Source organism: Dunckerocampus dactyliophorus, chromosome 1, assembly GCF_027744805.1.
Source record: "Dunckerocampus dactyliophorus isolate RoL2022-P2 chromosome 1, RoL_Ddac_1.1, whole genome shotgun sequence".
In the NCBI taxonomy this organism is placed as follows: Eukaryota; Metazoa; Chordata; class Actinopteri; order Syngnathiformes; family Syngnathidae; genus Dunckerocampus; species Dunckerocampus dactyliophorus.
The window spans coordinates 15,822,774-15,848,513 of NC_072819.1; the positions used below are offsets into that span (position 1 = coordinate 15,822,774).

Genomic DNA, 25,740 nt, shown 5'->3' on the forward strand with positions numbered 1-25,740 from the left:
ATAGCTATGCTAGTGTTGCTAACGTTTGTGTCCTCCTTTCCCACTGCTTAATGTTACGTGTATGTGATATATGGCATCTCTTACACTGGACAAGTGCAGAGTTACATGGATAAAGTGCACAATAGCGCTTCTTGGAAACACACACTCTATCAGAGACAGGCGTGGACAAACAGTTAATTAGCATTATAACATGGGACATTTAACTATATTGCCATTGGATCAGGGATCTTTTTAGAAGTGCATTCATGGTCCACAGTCTTTAGCCAGCAGCCAATTAAACTAGTGGATATAAATGAGGCCAGTATGGCACACAGTGTAGCATCAATTAACTTAAATGAGCCTCAGCGGTCAAAGAATGAGGTCAGACGTCAGAAGAGTGGAGAGTCATGACCAGATATGATTTGTCATTGAAATAATGGGCCTTGAAGCCATATAGACCTTAGCTTTTACCTTTCCCTCATCAAGCACTTAACAACTTAACTTAGCTAGAATTGTATTCATTTCTTTTACCAAATCAAATTAAGCTAAATTGATCGGGGCCACATGCAGAGCACTGCTAAATGTGACATCCATTAAACTTTGGACAGTGGGGCTCCCAGAGGACACCCCCCGCTACTTGTACTCCTGCTAAGTGAGATGGATGCCTGTGGATATATACCCTGCAAGACATCTCAACTGGAGGTACAATTTACAAGAATTGGATCGGGGGGGGGTTGTAATTACTCCTAATAATAGTCTCTGCCTGCAAACAGTAGATCTTGCATTTTTTCACCTATGCCTTTTACACAGAACCCAGCAATATCGACTGTGTGGGCTTTCACACAGAATTAGGCACTAGCCCGTTTGACACTGCCTACTGTATGTTTCTTTTTTTGTATTGCTGTTTGGTGTGAACAGCACTGACACAAAATGGAGTGTCTAAGTCAAACCAGTACTTCACTGGCCTTGGAGGTAGTATCAGAACCGTAACAAAGGTGGGTTGAGCCTGTGTGAAAGGCTATCCTGCAAAATCCAGGCAGGTGTGTGAGGTTTAAAGCCAAACACTCACTTTCCCACCATGATGTGCTTAAAGTGACTGTCACTGTCAGACATCTAGTTTCTACTGTGAAATTTCCGGCTTTTTGCTTATCAGAGCTGTAACAGAAACGGGTCGGTGCGTGTTTGAAAGCTAGATTCAGTTTGGCTTTTGTATGAAAGGGTATCCCACTAAACCAGGGCAGGGGGTATAAAGTTTAACACGGAGACTCACTTCTTCCGTCCAGTTTCAGTTGTGTTGAAAATGATGCTGTGTGGCTGGCAATTTCTGTGTGAACTTCACATATTTAAAGCACTGTCTTGCTTCACTAGGTTCTGCGTAAAAGGCACAGGCAAATAACTGCCGGATCGACAGTTATATCAATTGAGTCCAATGTGTCAATTTTGCAGGATCTCTGAGTGAAAGAGGCTAATTGATGTTCGCGTCTGGTGTGACATACAGTATAACGTACCTGTCGGACAGCGACAATCGCTTTCACGGTTCAGAAAAACCTCACATGGAAAAAGTACTTTCAAGGTCAGTGTGAAAGGGGTTAATGTGCTGTCTAAGAGAGCCACACAGTTGCAATGATTGACGTGTGGTTTGTGTTAACGCCACACTCATGTTCCAGCATTGTGTAATTCCCTTATACACAGGCTGCCTCTGTTTTTGCCATTCACCCTACTCTGTATGGGTGCTCTTCACACAGAACAACAGAGAAAAAATGTGTAAAAAAGCCAGCATTTACAGACAAAAAGTTTAAAGAATGTAAATCTGGGCTGGGCTTATTTTTCTGAAAAAGAGGACTAACAAGCATGAACTGCAACTGTTATTTAGCAACTTCAGTTGTGTGAAACAGTGCTTGCCCACTTCCTGATTTTTTATTTGTTTTAGTTTGTCACACTTAAATGTTTCAGATAAACCAAAAAATGTAAGTATTAGTAAATGAAAACACAACTTAACACAAAATGTAGATTTTAAATGAAACATTTTATGATTAAAGGAGAAAAAAATCCAAACTTACATGGGTCTGTCTGAAAGAGTAATTGCCCCCCTGTTAAAACATAACTGAGATTAATTGAGATCTATCAGTCTGGAAAAAGTTATAAAGCCGTTTCCAAAGCTTTGGGACTCCAGCACACTACAGCGAGAGCCGTTATCCACAAATGGCGAAAACAATGAACAGTGGCAAACCTTCCCAGGAGTGGCCGGTCAACCAAAATTACCCCAAGAGCGCAGTGACGACTCATCCAAGAGGTCACAAAAGACCCCACAACAACATCCAAAGAACTGCAGGCCTCACTTGCCTCAGTCCGTGTTCATAACTCCACTATAAGAAAGACACTGGGCAAAAATGGCCTGCATGGCAGAGTTCCAAGATGAAAACCACTGCTGAACTAAAAAGAACATTAAGGCTCGTCACAATTTTGCCAAAAAACATCTTGATTATCCCCAAGACCTTTGGGAAAATATTCTGTGGTCTGACGAGACAAAAATGTAACTTTTTGGAAGGTGTGTGTGCCATTACATCTGGGGTAACAGCAATGCTACATTTAAAAAAAAGAACATCATACCAACAGTAAAATATGGTGGTGGTAGTGTGATGGTCTTAGGCCGTTTTGCTGCTTCAGGACCTGGAAGACTTGCTGTGATAAATGGAACCATGAATTCTGCTGTCTACCAAAAAATCTTGAAGGAGAATGTCCGGCCATCTGTTGGTGACCTCAAGCTGAAACCAACTTGGGTTCTGCAGCAGGACAATGACGTAAAACACACCAGCAAGTCCACCTCTGAATGGCTGAAGATAAACAAAATTAAAACTTTGGAGTGGCTTGGTCAAAGAGATGCTGTGGCATGACCTTAAAAAGGTGATTCATGCTGGAAAACCCTCCAATGTGGCTGAATGACAACAATTCTGCAAAGATGAGTGGGACAAAATTCCTCCACAGCGCTGTAAGAGACTCACTGCAAGTTACTGCAAACGCTTGATTGCAGTTGTTGCTGCTAAGCGAGGCCCAACCAGTTATTAGGTTTAGGAGGCAATCACTTTTTTCACACAGGGCCATGTAGGTTTGGATTTTTTTTCTCCCTTAATAAAAAAGTTTAAAAACAGCATTTTGTGTTTAGTTGTGTTGTTACTGACTAATATTCAAATTTAACTGATGATCTGAAACATTTAAGTGTGACAAACATGCAAAAACAGAAGAAATCCGGAAGGGGGCAAACACTTTTTCACACCACTGTAAGTCATAATGGAGGGCTTTCCCAACCACAAACTAGGTCAGGATACGGTATTTTTTCCTCCACTTTTTCCTGGGTAGAGGTCTTGTTCATTACCCCACATTACAGATAACGTCATTCAGTGCAAAACGCCTGGCAGTTTATTTTTGTTTATGAACCATGCATAAAAATATTGCACATTCTCCGAAAGGCAATTCCTCTTAGGGATTTGAGCACAATGCTTCTCATGCACACATTCATGCTGCTTTTTACTTTGGGACACAAAGCATCTAATGATGCTGCACAATGTCTTGAAACTAGGGACATCTGTCAAAGTGATGACTATAGACTGAATGGACATTGGGGATGGACAGTTAGGATGATGCGTTTATTAGGTTAACTGTCAAAAAACAAATGGGTGTTTTTTTGGTTTCGCTGTTAGTCGGGCTTGATTCCAAGCTGGACAAATGTCCCCATGGATGTATCGTCTACTTACTCTGGGATCTCATTGGTCAGTTGGCTATTGGTGCAAAAGAGAAAGACAGTGGACAGGGACATTTTATGTGAGACACACACACAAACACACACACACACGCACAAACAACGGACAAAGACAAAGACGGCAGTGAACAAAAGATACAACACACATAAAGACACACATTTTGGATTTCTTTGTGTAAGCTTCTAATAGTACAGTTGATCGCCACGCATTTGCGATTCAGCATTCATGACCCCGCAGATCTGAAATCAGCGAAATCAGAGGAGAACGTCAACGCCAACTTGCTCGTGGATTTTCGCCATTCGCTAGTGGTCCCTGTAAGTAACCCCCACAAAAGCTACTGTACTCCTGAGTAGCTGTCATGATTATATTTATATACTGTATTATTTAATTACATCAAATAGAATTAATAATAATACAAATAATGACAAGAGTAATAAGTGTAATAAAAATCACATTGATAATAATAATAACCAGAATAAATTATAAAAATGGTCATCATTGTAAAAATATATCTATCCATACATTTTCTATGCCGCTTCTCCTCATTAGGGTCGTGGGGGTATGCTGGAGCCTATCCCAGCTTACTATGGGCGAGAGGCAGGGTACACCCTGGACTGGTCGCCAGCCAATCGCAGGGCACATATAGACAAACAACCATTCACACTCACATTCATACCTATGGACAATTTAGAGTCACCAATTAACCTAACATGCATGTTAGGAGTACTGGAAACTGGAGTACCCGGAGAAAAATCCACACATGCACGGGGAGAACATGCAAACTCTACACAGAGATGTGTAAAAATGTATAGAATATAAAATATATCATAATCACAATAAACAAAAAGCAACAAAAATAATACATAATAATCATAATACATAATAATAATACATGACAAATATTTCCAGTAATAAAAAATGCAATCTGAAACCACCCAAATTTTTATTAAATTAATATTACACTTGAATATATTATATATAAATAATTATAATAATTAAAACAATCATGCTTTTCAAAACATTTTATTGTAATATTCCTTTGTAATGTAACGGTATGTAATGACATTTCATCAGAGCTGTAACGCATTTGTTGAGGAAAAAGTCACTTTTTGTCATTTAAAAAAAATGCCTACTTCATGGTTCCTTGCCAAATACACCATATGGTGGCATTGTTATTAAACCCCTTAGTTTAACTGACTTGATATTTCTCACACATGGTCTACAAACAACCCAGTGTAACTTCTGGGTTTTTAGCCAAATTACCACCAACCTTGGTTTGCACCTTAAGAGGACTGACAAGCACATGTGTGTAAAATTTGAGCAAAATTCTTGAAAAACACGGTTGCCAAAACATCTTTGCAGGGGCAGCAACTAATTGCCTATAAGTCATTGTCTAATGATGATCAAACATGGAGGAAATCTGTATTACATGTAAGCTAGCCTGTCTGTCAAAGCGTTTTAACCACAACCCATCGGGTGCACCACAAATCTGGCTGGTTAATAATCCTGGTTATCAATCATACCTGAGGCGCACTCTTCACTGAGTAAGTGTCTAAATGTCACAGCAGGGACTCTTATCTTATATGTAACATCTCTTTTAAACTGATGTCATCCGTTTTATATTCCTTTGCAAAATGTCAAGATAGTGCAGAGCGCGCTCAGGGCAACACTGTGATTGTCAAATGTATTGCTAATTAGACAAAAAGCGCTAAAGGAAGGACTATTAGCTCACTGGTAGTCCCCCTCGAGCTTGTTAGCTGATGATATCATCACAGCTTACTGAGGGGGAGGGGGATGGGGGACTGGGGGTTACTTGGCTAATTAAGGGAGCTAAAAAGCTAAAAAGGTGCTCTGGTACTCTGTCTTACCTCCTGGTGACAGCGTTATGGTACTCGATGAATGTCCGCCCGTCAAACGCAATGGCCTCAGTCTCAGTCCCGGCAGACTTCTCATAAATGGCTGCAAAGGAAGGATGGACGGGAAGGGGGTGGGTTGTTTAGTGGATCAATGAGATAACTGGTGCACGTTTTCAATTAACGTAAAAGGGTCTGGCGGCCATGTGGACAAGGTTAATGGCACAGGCGGGAACGGTTTTTGTAGGACAGGTTGGTGATAAAAGTGACACGTTGTCACCTGTTGGGTGTCACTTCACCATTTTACTACATATTGCTTTATTATGGCCTGATTTAACACAATTATGCACATTTTTAACTGAATTACGCACATTTTAGCTCAGTTCCACTCATTGAAGACCGTGTTTTTGTGAGAATTTGGTAGAAAATTGTATACAAATGTGAAGCACTATGACACATACAGATATAAACGTATTATTTTCCAGTTTTGCAGTGGCACAAACACGACAATTTGTTACAGAAAAATATTTGACTACTATTTCAATTAAGCTAGGGAATGAGTTTATTATTACCATATATTTTATTAATAAATAAAATAAAAGATAGAGTTTTAGCAACATTGTGTTGAAAACGCTATTTACGTTTAATGAAGTGTAACATTTTATCTGAGTTTGGTCAAAGTCCATGTTTTGGATGCAAAATGCGTTTGGTGCACAATGAGGTGTTATACTTCGATAATCACAATAGCTGAAATGTAAGTTCCACCGTTTTGTATTATTTGTTTAATTGTCTTTGTCACAAACTTTTAATGACGATGTGCAAACGGGCTGAAATTGACATCAGATCGTGTTGTATACACAAGAGGCACGAAGAAAGTATTCGACACGTTTCGTATATGTGTTTGCGGTATATTTTCACATGGCTACGGCTTCAAATCACTGTAGTCTGTGTGTCATGACCCCCGAAGTAACTGCACTGTCCCTGATACACCTGTGAATACTCTCATTTGCTGGTACCCCTCTCAGGAGAATCACTCATTTGTTTGTCTGCTTGCTTATTACTCCTCAAGACACTCACTTGCAGCATTCTGTGTTTACACTTGCTAGCGACTTGCTATTGCCAACAAACACGCATGCACATGTCAATTTATCGAGGCCGGCAAAATGATCGAATTTGTTTTTATTTGTCGTGCGGTAAATTGATTTATTGATTATCGTGACAGGCCTAATTACTATTTTTGAAAATATTACTTAAGTAAATAAGTCTTAATAGTTCATTACAACAGTAATTATCTTGTTTTTTTAAATTACTTTATGTAATATTAAATGTGACTTATACTTACTGTTCTGACAGTGTCCCCCAGAGTAGCCACTGAGACAAACACACTCGTAGGTGTCCAACTGTGGGTTACAGCGGCCCCCGTTGTGGCAGGGCTCCCGGGAACATGGGTGTGCCTGGAACATGGCCATATTTTGGGAGCGCAGGGCATTCTCCTCCCGTAGGATGGGCGTGCCCATTAAAATGATCTGATAAACAAAGAATAATCAATCAAATAATATTAGTTAATGTTTATTGAGGTGGGGTTACAAGTCATCGCCGATATGAGGCAGTGTGGAAATCTAATTTAGACAGTTTTTTTTAAATATTTTTCTCTCTGATGAGAGCAACATGGGGCATTCTAAAAAGTATCATCAGGAATGGATCCAAGAGAGCAAATTACCCTCAATATTTGGAAGATGGAAATGCCAAGAATGATAATATGAACGAGGTAGTTGAAAGGTTCAATAACTACTTCGTAAATATTGGACCCAGTCTGGAAGACATATTTACATATTCCTTGTCAGTGGAGGAAAGGAATGAAAGTACAGACAGGAATCCCAACTCCATGTTCCTCACTGATGTGACAAAAGAGGAAATAATTGATATTGTCAACAAATGTAAAGCAAAAACATCAACTGATTGTTATGGTATTGAGATGGAAAAGATACAGAAGGTAATTAATGAGATCACAGAACCGCTGAAGTACATCCGTAATTTATCATTTCAGACAGGTACATTTCCAAACAAAATGAAAATAGCCGTACCAATCTTCAAAACCGGAACAAACACCAATTTACAAACTACCGACCAGTTTCTTTATTGCCACAATTCTCCAAAATCATTGAAAAGCTATTCAGTAACAGTAACAGGCTAGACACATTTGTAAATAACAATTAATTACTCACAGACAGCCAATACAAATACAGAGCTAGCATTTCAACTTCGATGGCAATGACCGAGGAAAATGCCAACGCTATAGATCGAAGAGTGAGCCGCTGCAGTATTTATGGATTTGACAAAGGCATTCGATACAATTAAACACAATATCTTAAGTAACAAACTACAACGGTATGGAATCAAAGGGCCAGTTTTGAACTGGGTAAAAAGCTACTTAGCAAAGAGGAAGCAATATGTGAAGCTAGGAGAATATACATTTGCAAGTTTAAATGTATCGTGTGGCGTACCCCAGGGGTCAATACTGGGACCCAAACTGTTCACCCTCCATATAAATGACATCTGTAAATCTGTCAAATCACAAAAGACCTAAAGCTAGTACTATTTGCAGACAATACTACTGCATTTTTCTCTGGAGAAAGTACGCATAAATAAAGTCACAGATTGAATGACTATATCCAAAGGTGGTTTGATAAAAACAGACTTGAGTAAAACTAAAAATAATGCTATTTGGTAATAGCAGAAAGGACATTTATGCGCCAATACAAATAGACAACATAGACATTGACAACATAAAGTGGCAATACTGCAATCAAAATTGTTCTGAAACAAAAATCATTCCATACTCTATTGTTCTCTGGTTTTATCATATCTAACTTATTGTGTGAAGATATGGGGAAATAACAATAAAAGTACTACAAAAAGATTAGTTAGGATAATCCATAATTCGGTTCATAGAGAACATACAAACCCTTTATTCTTAAAATAACAGTGATTAAAATTTGCTGATATGGTAAACCTTCAAACAGCTAAAATTCTGCATAAAACAAACAATAACCTGCTAACTCAAAAGGTTATACAATTCTTCTCACCAAGAGAGGACAAATATCACGTTAGGGAAAAATTAAACTTAAAGCATTAGTATGTACGAACAACACTAAAAACATTTAGCATATCAGTATGTGGAATCAAATTATGACACAGATTAACCAAAGAATTCAAACAATGGACTAAAATGAGCCATTTTAACAAACAGTACAAGCAGTTGATGTTTAATACAGTAAGTACAAGGAAGAAGAGTCCTGAACCACTGTGTACATACAGTACATACAATCCATCCATCCATCCATTTTCTATACCGCTTCATCCTCATTAGGGTCGCGGGGGCATGCTGGAGCCTATCCCAGCTGACTTCGGGCAACAGGCGGGGTACACCCTGGACTGGTCGCCAGCCAATCGCAGGGCACATATAGACAAACAAATGCTATCTCTAATCACTCTTGCACTTACTACTTATTTTTCCTTTCAAGTAAAAAAAAACAAGTCAAAAATCCTCTAAATCAGAAATCCTCAACTGGTTGGTTGTGACCCCAAAGTGGGTTATGGAATAATGTAATGGCTCTGTGTCCATGCGTTATTGTCTATGCTATTCACTTGCTACACCGCCACAAGGTCCGTGCCGAGGCAGCCACGTAACCATTGAAAATAGTTTCTTTAAATGTAAGACATTTGAGAAGTTTGAGTTAAAAAAATCCGCAATTTACATCTGCGCTAGTTGCTAAGGGGTGATGGTTAGTCTCACAGCCCAACCAGTTGAGAACTACTGCTCTAAATGACAGGAGTGCTGTGCTATTTTAAGAACCGACAGGAAAATGCTAGTCAAAGATCCTTTATAGGACAGTAGGATCTTGCTATTTTTAAACCGACCGGTAACAGGTTAACCGAAGATCCTCCATACGACAACAGTGCACTGCTGTTAGTAAGGACCTACTGCAAAAACTTGAGTCAAAGATTTTCTATATGACAGTAGCATTCTGCTATTTTTCAGAACATACTGGCAAAACCGCTCGTCAAAGATCTTCTCTATGACAGCAGCGCTCTGCTATTTTTCAGAACCTACTGCAAAAACACTTGTCAAAGATCCTCTATATGACACCATAGGTTGCATCCTATAAGTTGATACATACAGTGTATAAAAGGTCAGATTCATGTTGTACATTTGCAGATATGCCACATTAATACATAGTTCCTGTATTAGAATATATACAGTGAAATACCCCTATACCCCCAATATACCCCTTCCTGATTTCTTATTTTGTTTGTCACACTTAAATATTTCAGATCATCAGACAAATTTAAATATTAAGTGAGTGACAACACAACTGAACACAAAATGCAGTTTTTAAATAAATATTTGTATTATTAATGGAGAGAAAAAAATCCAACTCTACATGACCCTGTGTGAAAAAGTGATTGCCCCCTCCAGACTGATGGATTAATCTCAGTTCTGTTTTAACAGGGTGTGCTCTCTTAAAGCAACAGTTTGGATTTTTTTACATGAAGTTGTATGACATTCCCATCAGCAGTGTAGTGCATCAACCGTGACTTACCCCCCACTCAAAAGAGTAACACATTTGCATCACAAAAATGCCTCCTCGAAAAAATCAGACCACACAATCGCTCTGCGTTATTTGTCTCCAGTCGCACCACTGCCCATTCATTGTTGTGTATGTGTTCCACAAGGGATGAAGACCACAGAGAGTCTTGCATTGCATCCGCGCATCTAAACACTGTGGAACACATACACAACAATGGACGTGCAGTGATACGACGGTAGAGAAAGTAATGCCGAGAGATTGTGAGGTCTGATTTTTTTCGAGGCGGCATTTTTGTGATGCAAATGTATCACTGTTTTGAACGCATATTGCTTTGAGAAGCCAGATTCTTTACTTAAGTGGCCCTACCAGAACTAACCAGAACTATGTTCCTCATCACCGAAATCCGACCAGAACTCGCCGCACGGGACAGAGGGCGGTGTAAGTGTCAGTTGAGGTACCACACTGCTAATGTCATACAACTTCATGTCAAAAAATCCGAACTATCCCTTTAATAATGAAAAGTTTCATTTAAAAACTGCATTTTGTGTTCAGTTGTGTTGTGATTGACAAATATTTAAATTTGTTTGATGATCTGAAACATTTAAGTGTCACAAATATGCAAAAAAATAAGAAATCAGGAAAGGGGCAAACACTTTCACTTGTATATAACAGGGGTGTCTAAAGTGTGGCCGTCCCCGTATTCTAAAAATACAATTAAACAAGAAAACTAAAAAAAGCAAGAGAAATTGACACCTCTGTATTGCAGTACATACAGAATAATGTATATAATATGTAACAGGAAATGTATGTTGAAGGCATCGTATGAGATGGAGAAAGATGAATGCCTCTCCTGCATAATTAACATCTCTCCGGTGGCCCACGTAAGACAAACACCACATTTAGCATTGTGATTGTCCTCCAGGGTGTCAAGGCGAAATTTGTAGAAGAAAACTAATGACAAGTTTATGCAATCGCTAACATCCTGCCTTTGTTCTGCAGGGCTATTTTTGTCACTTGGCTTGGAGATGAACTGGAAAGTGAAGGGGAAAAAATACTGGAAAGCTGTCAAGAAAAGATCTGAGAAAATGCAAAAGGAAGGGACTTGAAAATGAGCATTCTAATATTAGTGCATGCTAATCCCAATGGAAAAACACTAATAGGAGGGTGGACACACTGACAGCTGGGCTGCTCAAAATAACTGCTCATTTTGCTCCATAAAGCCATTACAAAGTGGGAAATGGCTGGGAATTGAATTAGTCTGTTCCAGGGTCAAACGTACCTTTTGGATGGTTCCTATGAAGCCTTCTGTGAGCGCTGCGCTTCTTGCCAGTCGGCTGTAGTCGGGAGCTCCACCAACAAAGAGAGACTCCTTCAAGTTCAGGTCCACGTGGAGGTTCTGATGAGACAGAACAGCAACAACTTTGCAGTTCTTTACTGATGGTTTATGGTAGCGCTATTCAGTTCAGTTGTTCTGGGGGGCCGGGCGTCTTTTTTCACTGTTGTTCTTATTTTATGTCAATGCAAGGCTCTGTCATAACTTAACATTTAAATAAAAGCAAAAAAACATGAAATAAAGGTGCTTAATGAATTTGTAGTTGATTGAATTAAATCGGTATTTGATCCCCAAGCAAAATATAACTTAGTACTTAGAGTTAATACTACTGGAGTAACACTTGTTGGCAAGTACAAAGGTTAGATGTTTGCTGCCGTAGAAATGTTAGTCCACTTCTTTTTATAGTTTCTCTCCAAATCAGGACGGCTTTGAGGCTGTCACTTGGCAACTCGAAGTTTCAGCTCCTTCCATAGATTTTGAATGGGATTAAGGTCCGGAGATTGGCTAGGCCACTTTGGAATCCTAACGTGCTTATTTCTGAGCCACTCCTTTGCTGCGTTGGCCATATGTTTTGGGTCATCGTAATGCTGCAAGACCCATCCACCACCCATCTTCATAGTTCTGGCTGAGACCAGGATGTTCTCATCTAAGATTCTATTGGACATGGCCCTATTTATCAGCCCCTCAAAGCAGTGACGACTTCCTGCACCCTTAACAGAGAAACAGCGCCAAAGCAGAATGTTTCCACCTCCATGTTTAAGAGGGATGGTGTTGTTGGGCTGATATTCAGCATCTCTGCCTACAAACAAATGGATTCCAAATGATGCCAAAGAGCTGAATTTTATAATTACATAATGAGTTGAGATTAGGAGTACTTTGTGAAACAGACAGGACTAATTTGTGTGCTCGATGGGGGCGGCATGGCTAAGTGGTAGAGTGGTCGTCTCCCAACCTGAAGGTTGCAGGTTTGATCCTCCGTCCTCTTACGATCATGTCGAAGTATCCTTGGGCAAGAGACTGAAGATGCTCCTGATGCTGCGTCATCAGCAGGTAAATGTGCTAACAGTGTCAAAACGCTTTGAGTGCCTTGGAGGTGGAAAAGCGCTATACAAGTGAAAGATCATTTACCATTTGATGGGCACATAACCAGTCTGTGGGGGGCAGAATGCTTGCCGGTTGGTAGGGGATCAAATACTTATTTCCCTCAATCAAATACAAATTAATGGATAACCTATATTTAATATTTTATTCTGGATTTCTTTAACATTCTGTTTGCATTCTGTGTTGATTCACACACACACACACACACACGCGCACACATGCACACACGCACACATGCAAATACTTATTTCTGCCACTGTATATGACAGGAGCAGGACCTTTATAAGGACCTAATGCAAAAACGCTAGCCAAAGATCCTTTGCATGACAGGACTGCTGTGCTGTTTTTAAAGGAAAACTGCACTTTTTTTGGAACTGTGCCCATCATCCACAATCCTTATGTGACACATGAGCACACATGTCTTTCTCTTTTCTGTGTTCTAAATATATAAAAACAGCTTTTTATATATTTGTTTTTATATACATGCTGTGACCATGTAGTAATGTAATTAATGTAATGTAACATAATTAATTTCTATGTCTGCTGAGAGAGTGGTCAATTATCTTCTAGATGGAAAGCATTAAAAATGTAATCGTCCTGAGATATCTCTTAAATAAAGATGAACAGTGGCGAGTAGATAGTGGACCTCCGCCAAGGCCAAACAATCTGAATTGCCCATGAAGACTTGTTCATTAGTCACTATCATGAGGTGTCCTAATTTTTATCACATGACTGTATAATATCTCACATAAAGGAAATTAAAAGACACCCAGAATCCACACCAAATTTTACTAGGCTCCTGCTTGGCCCGCCTCTCAATAACATGGCAGTTATATTATATTGTATACATATTATATACAGCAATATTTGCTTGTCTATTCTACTATATAGAATCACATATAAAGTATTAGGGTGCACACTCGGCCAATTGTCCTGTACCTGGGCCCACTTCACACCCAGATTCTGCCACACTTTTTCCCTCCTTATGCACGATTGGAAGAGGTGGGCCAGAGCGCGGCATGATTACATGCACACACAAGTGCAACGTCGCTGAGTCATAGAGCAATCGCTCCTCGCAGGTTCTTAATGACAACAGTCATATTTCATAATAGAAGTGAATACAAAGACTGAAAATTCTCCAAAAGTCAAAACACTTAGCGTGCTTGCTCACCCACGACTACATTTGTGTGCGCAGTGAAGACGTGTGATTTCATTAATGCGATCGCTGCAAATCTTTTAATAATAGAACTAATCAGAGCGATTCCGAAGACGACCGGAAATAATCCACAAAGTCATTGAAATTGCAGTAGTACAGCAGAATGGAAGTGATGTCACAAGCACATGGGCCGAAGCACGAATGCTCAGTGTTGGTGTGTGCTGAAGAAGAATCATATGTTTTTTATTACTATTACTTTGCAGCAAAAACAAGTTGTCACGTTCTGTTGCAGTTTTCTAGAAAGTGATACTCCCATGCATTGTTCTGTGTAACACGACCGTGAACAATAAAAAGGTGTTAGATGTTGTTTGTTTTCTTGGCTCTTGCACTCGGTGAGGAGTGATTCTTGTGTGCTGAGTGGGTCAAGGAGCTAGAAAAACCTTTAAATTTTTTTTTTTAACTGTTTTCCGACAGCTGCATAAGTCAAAGATGCTCTATATGACAGGAACACTAATGATTTTAAGGACCAACGGAAAAAATGCTGGTCAAAGATACTTTACTTGTACTATACTTGTTTTCTTAGCTCAGCACTCGGCGAGGGAGGAGTGATTCTAGCTTGCTGATATTCGAGTGGGTGAAGAAGCGAGTGGACTTGGTGATGACGAAAAGAACAACGTGGCAGCTGCGCATGATATCCCCACCTACGCGGGATGCTAATGGAGACGTTGTGGTTGCCGCTTAAAAACAATGGATGTCACAAAGATGGCCACCTTCCCTCCCACCTTCACACCCCGTCCCGCCCCCACAGCAGACGGACTGAGGTGAAAGCCAAAACGTGTTCTCTTCAAGTGTCTTTATGAAGTGACAAATTTGGCCCACCACTCTGCAGAAGTTGTGTGCTTTTTTAGATGGAAGTGAGAGGACACACTGTGTGAAACGTCTCAAAGTGAAGCGAAGGTGTCTCATTACCTTGCGTGATTTCTTATTTCCAGACAGCACATCATAGAGAAAGAACACACAAAGAATAGGGAGGAAGAGCGTTAATACAAGACCGGTAAGGGTGCACGGTGAGGCATGCCGAAGCCTGCAGAACATGCACACAGCGAGCATCTTCACGCATCCGCTCAGAAGACTCAGGCAATTTCCACACAAAGGCCGTTTATTGAAAAAACATTTTCTATGCAGTTTGGTCGTTTGTCTTCATAGAAACTATACTATTTTTTTTACACTTTTTTAAAAGTTTGGCTTTTTTAGAAATCTCAAGTATTTTTGAAGACATTTCAAGTAGTTGTATGTGGGGTTTTTTTTTGCAATTCCACTATCTGTGCATACATATTTCATCAAATATTTTTTCAATAGTGGCTCCTGCTGTAATTTATCGTATACTTAAATAAATAAATACCGGATATTAAATATATGCCGGCAGAGCAGACGTGGCATCTGTAAAGCTGACGGTGGAGGAGTCCAAAGAGAACGTGAAGATGTACAAAACAGCTGTGAAACATTTTAACGCCGACCCGGAAAAAAAAAAAAAAAAGAATTATTAAAATTAAGGGTTGATTAACAACAAAAGAACAATGAAATAAAAAATATTCAATTAATTATTGTTATTCCTTTGTAAAAAACAAACCAAAAACAACTACCCCCCAAAAATTATGTAATAATATAAAATAAAAACGTTAAATCCATAAATACATACATTTTTATCACATAAAAGAATGAGCACTTTTTAGGTGTTAGCAATAAGTTACAATTAAAAAGCAACGTATTACAGACACTGTAATTAAATGTCAGTGTTGATTTAAAAATATATTAAAGTTTATTATTAGAATGTAATTTCATGATACTTTTTCAAATTAATGTTATTCTAAATAATTGCTTTCTTTAACATGGAATAATGCATTTTGGTGTTAGTGAGGATTTACAATAATAATAATAATCATAATAATAATAATAATAATAATAATAATACTGCTACTACTACTACTACTACTACTACTACTACTAATAATAATAATAATAAATACTACTACTACTACTTGTAATAATTATCTATTACAGATATTTTTATTTTGTGTCATTATTAAGTTGCATACAAATGTAAGATTGTATATAACATTATAAAACATTATTATAAAAATCATTCTAACAGTCTAATTATTAAATGTTATAAAAATGCGCTTCTACAAATTAAAAACCTACTCTGTAATAAATGCCTTATGTTTAATAATAAACACCAAATACTTTCTTCTCCTTAAATAAAAGGAAACTATTTCAATAAAAACAGCCATTGCCTTTCCCCTCCAATTCAATTCTTTTGACTGTCTTTTCCATGATTTTCTTCCAACTTCTGTTTATCATAATAAAAAGGCCCAATGGTAATGTCTTATAGTGCCATCTATTACACTCTTGAGTCTTCTTGTTTCATGTGAAGAGATTATTTTAATGCAATTTCTGTGAATAGAAAATCCATTTGAATTCAAAACAAAAACAACAAACAAGGTAAGTGTGGACAAAGCCTCAGCTTCGAGAATATGACGCATGCAGCAGTGCCAGCATGCATGAGTGAGATTAGTATGATAGAGCGTATAAATACTGTGCATGCACATAAGCTTTTGAGAAGACCATGCTAGAAGAAGAGGTGTCATTGGGGAAAGTGTCCCTCAACAAGTGACACTATCTGCACCTTTCTAAGCACATGCTTCATCATGCTGCCTGTTCGAGCTGCCCCTGATATGATGAACACTCCCAAGCATGCGAATTATCTCATCTATACAGTATAGAGTATACAGCCCATGTTTGTGTGTGTAAACTAACTAGCCTCAGCTCATCCCTTATAGTCCCAATAGACCATCACCATCCTCCAACCCTCATCTTTGCTTTCTTCTCCCCCATTTTAATAACATTTTCTACTTCTATTGCCGGTGTAGGACACAATTACCATATGGCTGATGAAAGAAGGTGGTGATGGTGATTGGGGGGCAGTGTCTTAATCGCGAGAATAAATAAATGCTTGCGAGAGAAAATGATGGGAGTTAACAGAGCGCATGTTCATAAACGCAAATGACAGCGTTTAATGTAATTGGGCGGCTCACGGAGGCCTTATCGGGCGTAAAAAGCTCACTTTCATCAGGAAGGATGCACTTGCTTGCCGGGCCTAAAGCAGTTTAACGACGCCACTATCCACCTCCGTTCGTCTATCTGACTTGATAAAGGTGCACCACGGTGTGCTCCTCAAGCATTTTTTATTGCCGGGTGTCCAGATTACATGTTTCAGACAAATGAAAGGCAGATTACAGGAAAAACATGCCCCTTGAAATCTACCTCTACCTCTCACTTTTAAAATACTCATATATACCAATTTATAAAAGTCGGATTAATACATTCAAATGTTCCTAGACTGAAAATGGAATTTAGCGTACATCCTTCTGTCTCAACCAGTTTGTACCCGGAAGACAAAATTGACTATAATTGACGGAAATGGGCCGGTGAAGTTTGGTTTTATCGCAAGTAGCGACAGGCGCATTTTTTATAAAGTTAGGACTTGTTGCTGCCCAAAAATCTGACAAAAAATAGGAGTGCTCTGCTGGAGTCACATGATCAAACCGTGGCATTATATGACTGCTTGGCTGACATTGCATTGCATTGCTTTGTTGTTGTGTGGAAAATAGGCAAGAGGTGGCAAGTATGCTGCTTAAGCCACTGCATGTTATGCATATGCAAACTTATAGAAGCACTACGCAGGCATCGCATGATCAAAACTGCAGCATCCAACGGTCGACATGTACATATGCATGTGCTGCTTAAGACACGGCAAGATATGCTGCTTGCATAAGACAATTTCTCTGAAAACTAGCGTCAACCTGAAAATAACATTTTGTTTGCCAAAATGTGGCAAAATCTGCAAATAAATAGAAGCGCTACGCTGGCATCATGTCATCAAAACTGTGGTGTTACATAATTACTTTCTACAAGCACACAATAGTCAAGACATGGCATGACATGCCGCCTAGGACATTGCATGCTGGAGACATTGCATGATATACTGCTTGCATAGGACAGTTTCTCAGAAAACTTGGAGTCTCTTGACCATGAATGATCAAGCAAAAACAGCACTTTTGTTTTTGTCATGGTTTTTGAAAAGCTACAATCAATATATAATAGTGTTTTGTTGTCCAAAACAAGAAAATGGGAGCGCTCTGCTGGGGTCACATGATCAAGATTGTGGCATTACATGACATTGTGTCACATGCTTAACATGTGTATAGGCGCGCTTTGTTGTCAGCTGGAAAGTGATCAAGATGCTGCTTAGGACGTTGCATGATATGTTGCTGGAGACAATGCATGATGTTGTGCTTGCTTGAATGCAAGGATAACACAGACTCCCCCCCCCCAAAAGCTTTTATGCGTTTGTATCAAAACAGAAAAACAATGTTACGTTGGTAACCCAGGCAACAATCTTGAGGAGATGTTCAAATACATGGAATTCTGGAAAATGTGAAATTGTGACCTAGCTTTTGCTACTAGCTACTCTCAACTATTTGGCTTTGATACGACATAAAGCGCAACCGATAAACAAGCTGCAAGAGGACATATCACCACCTAGTGTTGCAGAAGTGGGCAAACTAAATCACATGACATCATGCTCATGTAAACCGGCACAAAGAGAAAGGTTAAGTCACATGATGTAAATGTACTGACTGATCATTTGTTGCAATGATGTGATAGGTAGCAGTAGATGATGGACCAAAAACAGGATGGCAAAGCATAGAGCACATAAACTGTACAGACCCACTAATAGCACAGCATGCTAATAGCAGGACATTACATTTGCAGGAATGTTGGTATATGGTACACTTACCGGCGCCTCTCCTCGCATAGCATCCTTCTTGTTCACCATGATCTCTCCTTTGCGGTTGGAACGCTCCAAGTTGATGGTGTTCCACACGTTCAGCTGGATACGTTCTTTACTCCTACATAATTGACAAACATCAGCCAGTGAGAAACAAACAATAACTAGATATTTTAGAAAGGGAAAGACAAGGAAATATGTTAGGATCCTGGAAATCAAGGTTGAACACATGTTTATGAAAAAAAAAAAAAACTAAATATATAATATCAAGTACAAAAATACAGTACATACAACCAATGATTTCATTTTCGGGGAATCCCCACTCACTCATCCTGAAACCCATATACTGTACATCGACAGGTTTTCGCAGCGCGGGCATTGGAACACCAATTTAAATGAAATCTTCAAGATTAAACACTCTTTATGCACAGCATAATCATCAAACTTATTTATTTGTTCATATAACTCACACAGAGCAATGAACAACTTCATGCTGTTTGCTTGCTTCTTTCTGCTCTTACTGTGCGCTCTTACTGTGTGTGAGGCATTCAGGTGCACTCGTAATTGTGAGCGTTAGGTGCTAATTGTTTTTCATTATTATTTTTATTATTATTATTATTTTGTTATTACGTGAACAATGTAATAACAAAATAATACCCCTTTAAACCCCTTACTGACAATTGGTACCCTACTTTGGGAACCTACGCTTTACAGAAAAGAAGGCAAATATCATTAAAGGAGACTTAGGCTGAATCCCCTTATCCCTCGTCTTACCACTTACCCCTCGGTTTTGCGCGTTCACAATAATCAAGTGGTGTCCCAATCCTCCTTAAACCGAGGGTTAAGCTGTTATTGTACAATTACAATTGTTTGTTGTTTTGCAATAAATGTCACAGTTTGTACAAATGTGTGCCTTGTATTTAAAAAAAATGTGTTGTGAGGTTGGCTATATAACACTGAAATAATGTAGACATGTATGCACCTTACTTTATGGAAGGAAACATTTATTATAAACCATTTAATTATCTCATCTGCCTATGTCACAGCCAGCAAGCGGTGAAGGGTGATGACGTAATAAGAATCAAGTGGTGTCCCATTTCTTAGTGGCTTCTTCCCCTTGGCCCAAGGTTTTAAGGGGTAGAGAAAGGGGTAAGACAAGGGGTAAGACGAAGAGGCAGGGCTAAGGGGTAGAATTGGGATTCAGCCTTATTATAGACATTTTCGGGCCTTTGTATTGAGTTCTGGACTCCTATAGAGCAGCTCCACACAATAACCCGCACAGAAAACTTTCTAGATCTTCCACACTCTGCGCCTCTTCCTGCAGTGTTTCCTTGGGTTTCCTGCTTCCCGCCACAATGGTCTGTGTAATTCACTCCATCCCCGGCTCTCCTTCAGGTACACCTCCCGTCGAGCCCACTCCGTTGTGATTGGTCACACTCCCAAGCGCTCCAGAGGACTTCCAGAAAGCTGCCGAACCCTACTTTCTAATTTCGCCCGTACAGGAGTTGATAGTAAACGGTGATTCATCTTTTTAAAATGTCTGCTTTTAACATACAGCCATATGTTTATTGTCCGATTACTTACACAAAATTAACACAGTTGGGACACTGGTAAATTGTTACTTACAGCTTGCTCTTCTGACTCTTCAACACGACCAAGCAACATTGGAAAGGTGTTGGACTTCAGCAACAGTTTGGCTTCGTTTTGGCCCAGCCGGACAAACATTTCCTGGGAGCCATTGCCCATTGCTCAACGTGCTAACACGGTAATATCTTCGACAACAGAGCGAAGCAGAGCGGGGGAAGGGCAGGCCTACAGCGTGTAACTGGGCATGCCCATTTAAGGAAGTCCGGGTTGCGTTGATGTTAGTGGAACTACTGTAGGTGTAAAACTTCTTTCACTATCACTTCCAAATGCGCAAACCTCATTATCTGACGCGTTGGCATCTTTTAACACGTGAATACAACATTGTAACAACATTTATAGGTCAGAAAAGAGGAAAAGCATAATAGGTCCTCTTTAAAATAATTCTCAAAACATTTAATTTAATCATTCCATAACACATAAAATCATTTGTGCAGATAAAATACTTTAAGTTGTCATATGCACAGCTAAATACAAGTGTTTTCAGCCTCGATTTGAACATTGTCGAAGTTGAGGCTGTCTCACATCTTCTGGAAGACTGTTTCAGATTCTAACAGAATAAAACTAAAATGCAGCCTCACTGTGTTTGGTCCTGACTCTGGGCACTCGCAGGAGACCACTCCCTGAGCTTCTCAGAGCCAGAGATGATTCATATGGTACATCAGAGATGTACTTTGACCATGAAGACCATGAAAAGGCTTGGACACAAGCATTGCTGTTTTAAAGTCTATCCTCTGAGGGAGAAGAAGCCAGTGTAGAGACCTGAGCACTGGACTAATATGGTCGTATTTCCTGGTTCTAGTCATGACTTGAGCAGCAGGATTTTGGATGTACTGCAGCTGTTTTACAGCTTGTTTAGAGAGCCCAGTGAGAAGGCCATTAGAGTAGTCGAGTCTGCTGGAGACAAATGCGTGAATTAGTCTCTCTAAATCTGGTTTAGACACCGTTCCTTTGATTTTGGTAATATTTTTCAGGTGGTAAAAAGCTGTTGATGTTGATTTCGTGAGGCTGATAAGGTTCAAGTCTGAGTCCATTATTACCACTGGATTTCTAACCTGATGATTAGGCTTTAGAGAAAGTTTCAAGGTGACTGATGACACTTCCTCTTTGTTTCTGTGGGCCACACGCCAGTGACTTCAGTTTTGTCTGAGTTTGGCCGGAGAAAATTGTTTTGCATCCACACAGCGACCTCTTTGATGCAGCGACCAAGTAAATCTATAGGATCATGTTCACGTGCCATCAGTGACACGTAGACCTGAGTGTCATCTGCATAGTGGTGATAGGGCACTGCATATTAGCTGGCTTATTGGAAGCATGTACGGATTGAACAACAGGGGTCCCAGGATTGACCCCTGGGGAACCCCACAGGTCATAGCCATTTGGTCTAAGATACAATTTCCAATTCCAACAAAGTACTTCCTGTCCTTGAAATAGAACTTAAATCAGTTTAGAGGAGTACCAGAGATTCCAACCCAGCTTTCTAACCGCTGCAATAAAATCACATGGTCAACTGTGTCAAATGCAGTGCTCAGGTCTAGCAGAATGAAAACTGAGACGGATACCATTTGTCATCTTGAGCAGAACTGTCCCAGTGCTGTGGTGAGGCCTAAAGTCTGATTGGAAACTATCAAACACATTGTTAGACAGGAGAAAGTCAGTAAGCTGTTGGTGTACAACTTTTTCTCAGACTTTTCCCAAGAATGGCAGGTTTGATATGGGCCAATAGTTGTTCAGTACTGTAGCACCAAGACTGCTCTTCTTTAAAAGAGGCTTAATTACAGCAGCAAGGCCTTTGGAAATGTTCCAGTCTGAAGTGAGATGTTAACTAGATGAGCAAGTTGTGGTAGCAAACTGCTCAGCACATATTTTAGAAATCTAGTGGGTAAGTCATCAAGGGAGCACATCAATGGACTCAAACTACAGATACTCTCTTTGAATGTTTTGTCAGTGACAGGTGTGAAATGTGTCAGCTCCAGGTGTCTATCTGCCTGCAGGGTAGTTATTTGTGTTGTGGAAAGGATTGCATTTTTAATGTATTGAACTTTGTCATGAAAGAATATTTCAAATTCATTGCACTTCGCTGTACAAATTAGTTCTCAGGGCACTGAAACAGGTGGGTTTGTTTATCTGTACATGAGAGTTATTACTACAGTTTGTGATGATTTTAGAAAAACAACTCTACCTTGTCTGAGGCAAACTCTGGTTGAATACACATATCTTTTCTTTGTAAACCTCATAACAAACCTGGAGCTTTGACTTGTGCCATTTCCATTTGGCTCTCTGGCACTCCATTTTCTGTGCCCTGACCGACTCTTCTTTACCCCAAGGTGCTTTTTGCCTACTTTTAACCATTCTAAATTTGACAGGAGAAATGGTATTCAAAACATATACAACATTTGAAGTGTAAGAGCTCAACAGATTATCAACTTTAGAACCCAGGGTGTTTTCAAAACCTAATCCTTTCTATAAAATGTGTCCCTGTGTTTTCATTTATGAGTCTTCCCTGAAAATGCAGACCCAACTTCTTGTTTGGGTGCAATAGAGAGGTCAAAGAAAACACAATAATGATCAGATAACACAACATCCACAACATTCACATCTGAAATAGCAACGCTCTTAGTAATGATCAAATCAAGAGTGTGCCCTTTGCTGTGGGCACACTCCTTTGCTGGGACCTTAGGTGGCAAGGCAGAAGTTCTTCTCTCGCTCCTCTTCTCTTCTCTCGGTGGCAACACAGGATCCAGTCCAGGCCTATATCCTATGATGATTCAAAGTGTGGAGGAAGTTATCCATTAATCGTCTCACTCCAGCTCTGTTCAGGTGTGGGCCTTTTCCTTTAAACAAATCCTCTCTTTGCAGAAGAGATAAAAATTATCAATGAAATGCAGTCCTCTGGACTCACAGACTATGGACAGCCATGTGTTCAACTGAAGCTGTCGGCTAAATTTGTTCATCCTCCTGTCGATGTTTGGGAAGGTCCACAGATGGACGTTGGTACTGTCACTTATCAAGTGTTTTTTAAAAACTTTTTTTAAGGTTTCAGACTGTCTCTGTTTGCCATCCACTGCACCCATGTGCAAAATCAGCTGTTTCACCATTTGCCGTTTTGCTAGTTCCTCAGGTAGCAGTTTCGTGATGTCAGACAGTGGCACTTGGATAGCTGCAAGTAGCTATTCTATTTATGTTTATATTAGATATGGCTCCTTCTCCAAGCACCAGTGTATCTTTGACCTTGGAATTTGGCATCATCATCCATCTGCCGCATTGTGCTGAGTTCATGGTGTCTGTTATGCACACTGATTTTAGTTTTCTCTGTTTGTCACAGTCACATTTAGCTCTGACAGTGGTAAAAATCTGTTTGTTTGTTAGCTTTATTCTGGGTAATACGAATACATTGGACATAAACTGTTCAACACTTCTTTTTTAGCTCAAGATAACAAATTAACAAAATAAAATGATATGTATATTTATTAAATAGAAATCTGTCCTGCTCACCTTAAAAGAGAATAAATTCAGTGTCCAGGTTCTAGGTCCAACTTTCATCGCTATCAGAGCTGTCAACTATTTGTGTTTTATTTATGACTGGCAACATTTAAATTGTACGCTACTTCATTTACCAAGCAGATCTCCACTCCAACAGTGTGGCTGTCGTCTTTATGCTATTTTGTGGTCATTTGTCATCATATAAAGGCATAAAGTCTTCAACAGTTATAATTAAAAAACTATGAGGAATTGAAGCAAATATTGTTTGACCCTTTGAGCTACTTAAAATCAGCTGACAAGATAGGAGACCCCTGTCGTAGTATCACCATCATACGGCTGGACACACTGTGTGTTTATGTTCATTAAAAAAACACACACAAATTGTGTTTTGAGGACAAGACACAATTAGTATAATGACAACAAGAGAGTGAAATTGTTCAGTGACACTTGAAAAGGTTAGTACGTACTCCATGAACATGATATCCACTTGAGGCTTCCCCGTAGGACAAACACGAGTTCCAAACTAATCACATTGCTTGTTTGTTTGAAAAACAAAATGTCACTGTGGTAAAAAGTCACATTTGGAGTAAGACGACCGGAAGCTACGTGGACAAGTCTAGCTATATCGCGCTTGGAAGGACCCAAATGCACCAACACTGGCTGGAGTACAGCCAGTGACAGCGAGGCAAAACGTGTAAACAATCATGCAAGAATAGTTGGCGTAGCCTGTGTCAAGCTCAATACGAGACACGTAATTTGGTTTGCAACCTTACGTGACACAGCAGACATGTAGGATCTGCCACCGCACGATGATCGTTTTTTGTGACCGGCTTTGAAAGGCATGTATTGGCATACGCCGTTCACGTTTTTTTTTTTTTTTTTTTTTTTTTTTTTTACAAAAATCGGCCAATATTGATTGGTGGCCGATCGGAGCATTCCTACTTTATACCACTGGATTCCATTGGGAACATTTCATGTAGTCCTTTTTTGGCTTCTAACACAAAAATCTTTTCTTGTAGGGAACCAACTTCTTGCCCATATATCCGACAGCTTTCACAGGGAGACTTTGGTTAAATTACTCCTCCGGGATGTTGAGAAGGTTAAAGTTGCTGGCTCATCAGATATTGTAAAAACTATAAAAAGTATTCAAAAAGTCTTGGTTCATTTAATAGAAAAGAATCAAAATCATATCTAAGACTTGTGGAAAAAAAGTAGAATGATTTAAAAGCAAATAAAGCAGTACGCAGAAGAAGAAAGCAGGAACAAGCAGAGACATGTCTGCACTCAACAGAGCAGGAGGTAGCACCATATATAAAAGATATCTACAATATTAGGTATCCCAACCTAATTAGGAATTAGGAAACGAGTGAAAAATGTGTGGTAACAAAAAGAAAAACACTGTGACACAGACCTGATAAATACAAGAAAACAAAAACCTAAAGAAATAAAATAAAATAAATAAGAAATAATCATCAGGTTTCCCAGAAACATGTGAAAAAGGTGTGATAACAAACAAAAACCCCTTGGCACAGGCCCGGCTAAATAAAATACAAAAAAACTAAACATGCAAAACAATTCAACATAATCCTCGGGTTTCCCAAGAAAATGTGTAAAATGTGTGTTTAGACACATTTTCAAATGGTATGTGTGGTGCAAAAACAACACTTGCTGTATTTACTGCAACTCTGCGCCACTATAATCTATTGTGTAATTGCATTGCTATTAACCTCCAATTTCCTTTGCTCCTGTCAGTGTTATATGGGCAAAATCGACAAGTGACATTTACAAAAAGAAAACTCGCAAACACTCCAACTGCTAACCTGATGGTTGCAGGCCCTTTGCCCAGGTCGTAGCGGAACTCAAGGAAGCCTTCATTGAGTGACAACGAGATGAAGTCTCCTTTTCCGTCTGATTTCTGCCCATTGTAGAAGATCATACCGTTGGAGTTGTTGGCCATGAGAACCACAGTCATGCTGACTTTTTGGCTAC

General features: G+C 39.4%; 1 protein-coding gene across 6 annotated transcripts in view; it reads right to left on the reverse strand.

The window, feature by feature from the left end:
* Positions 1-25,740, reverse strand: part of agrn (agrin) — a 379,909-nt gene that overhangs the window by 15,786 nt on the left and 338,383 nt on the right. For 3 of the 6 annotated variants that reach the window (XM_054781405.1, XM_054781147.1, XM_054781322.1), the window contains 6 exons: positions 25,572-25,736; positions 18,634-18,745; positions 14,742-14,753; positions 11,462-11,578; positions 6,933-7,116; positions 5,606-5,696 (listed from right to left, as the gene is read on the reverse strand). In XM_054781405.1, coding sequence (XP_054637380.1) covers positions 5,606-5,696; positions 6,933-7,116; positions 11,462-11,578; positions 14,742-14,753; positions 18,634-18,745; positions 25,572-25,736 — 681 coding nt within the window. Of the gene's footprint in view, positions 1-3,731; positions 3,756-5,605; positions 5,697-6,932; positions 7,117-11,461; positions 11,579-14,741; positions 14,754-18,633; positions 18,746-25,571; positions 25,737-25,740 lie in introns of all 6 variants that reach the window. The other 3 variants (XM_054781230.1, XM_054781580.1, XM_054781494.1) reach the window with 2 other exon arrangements.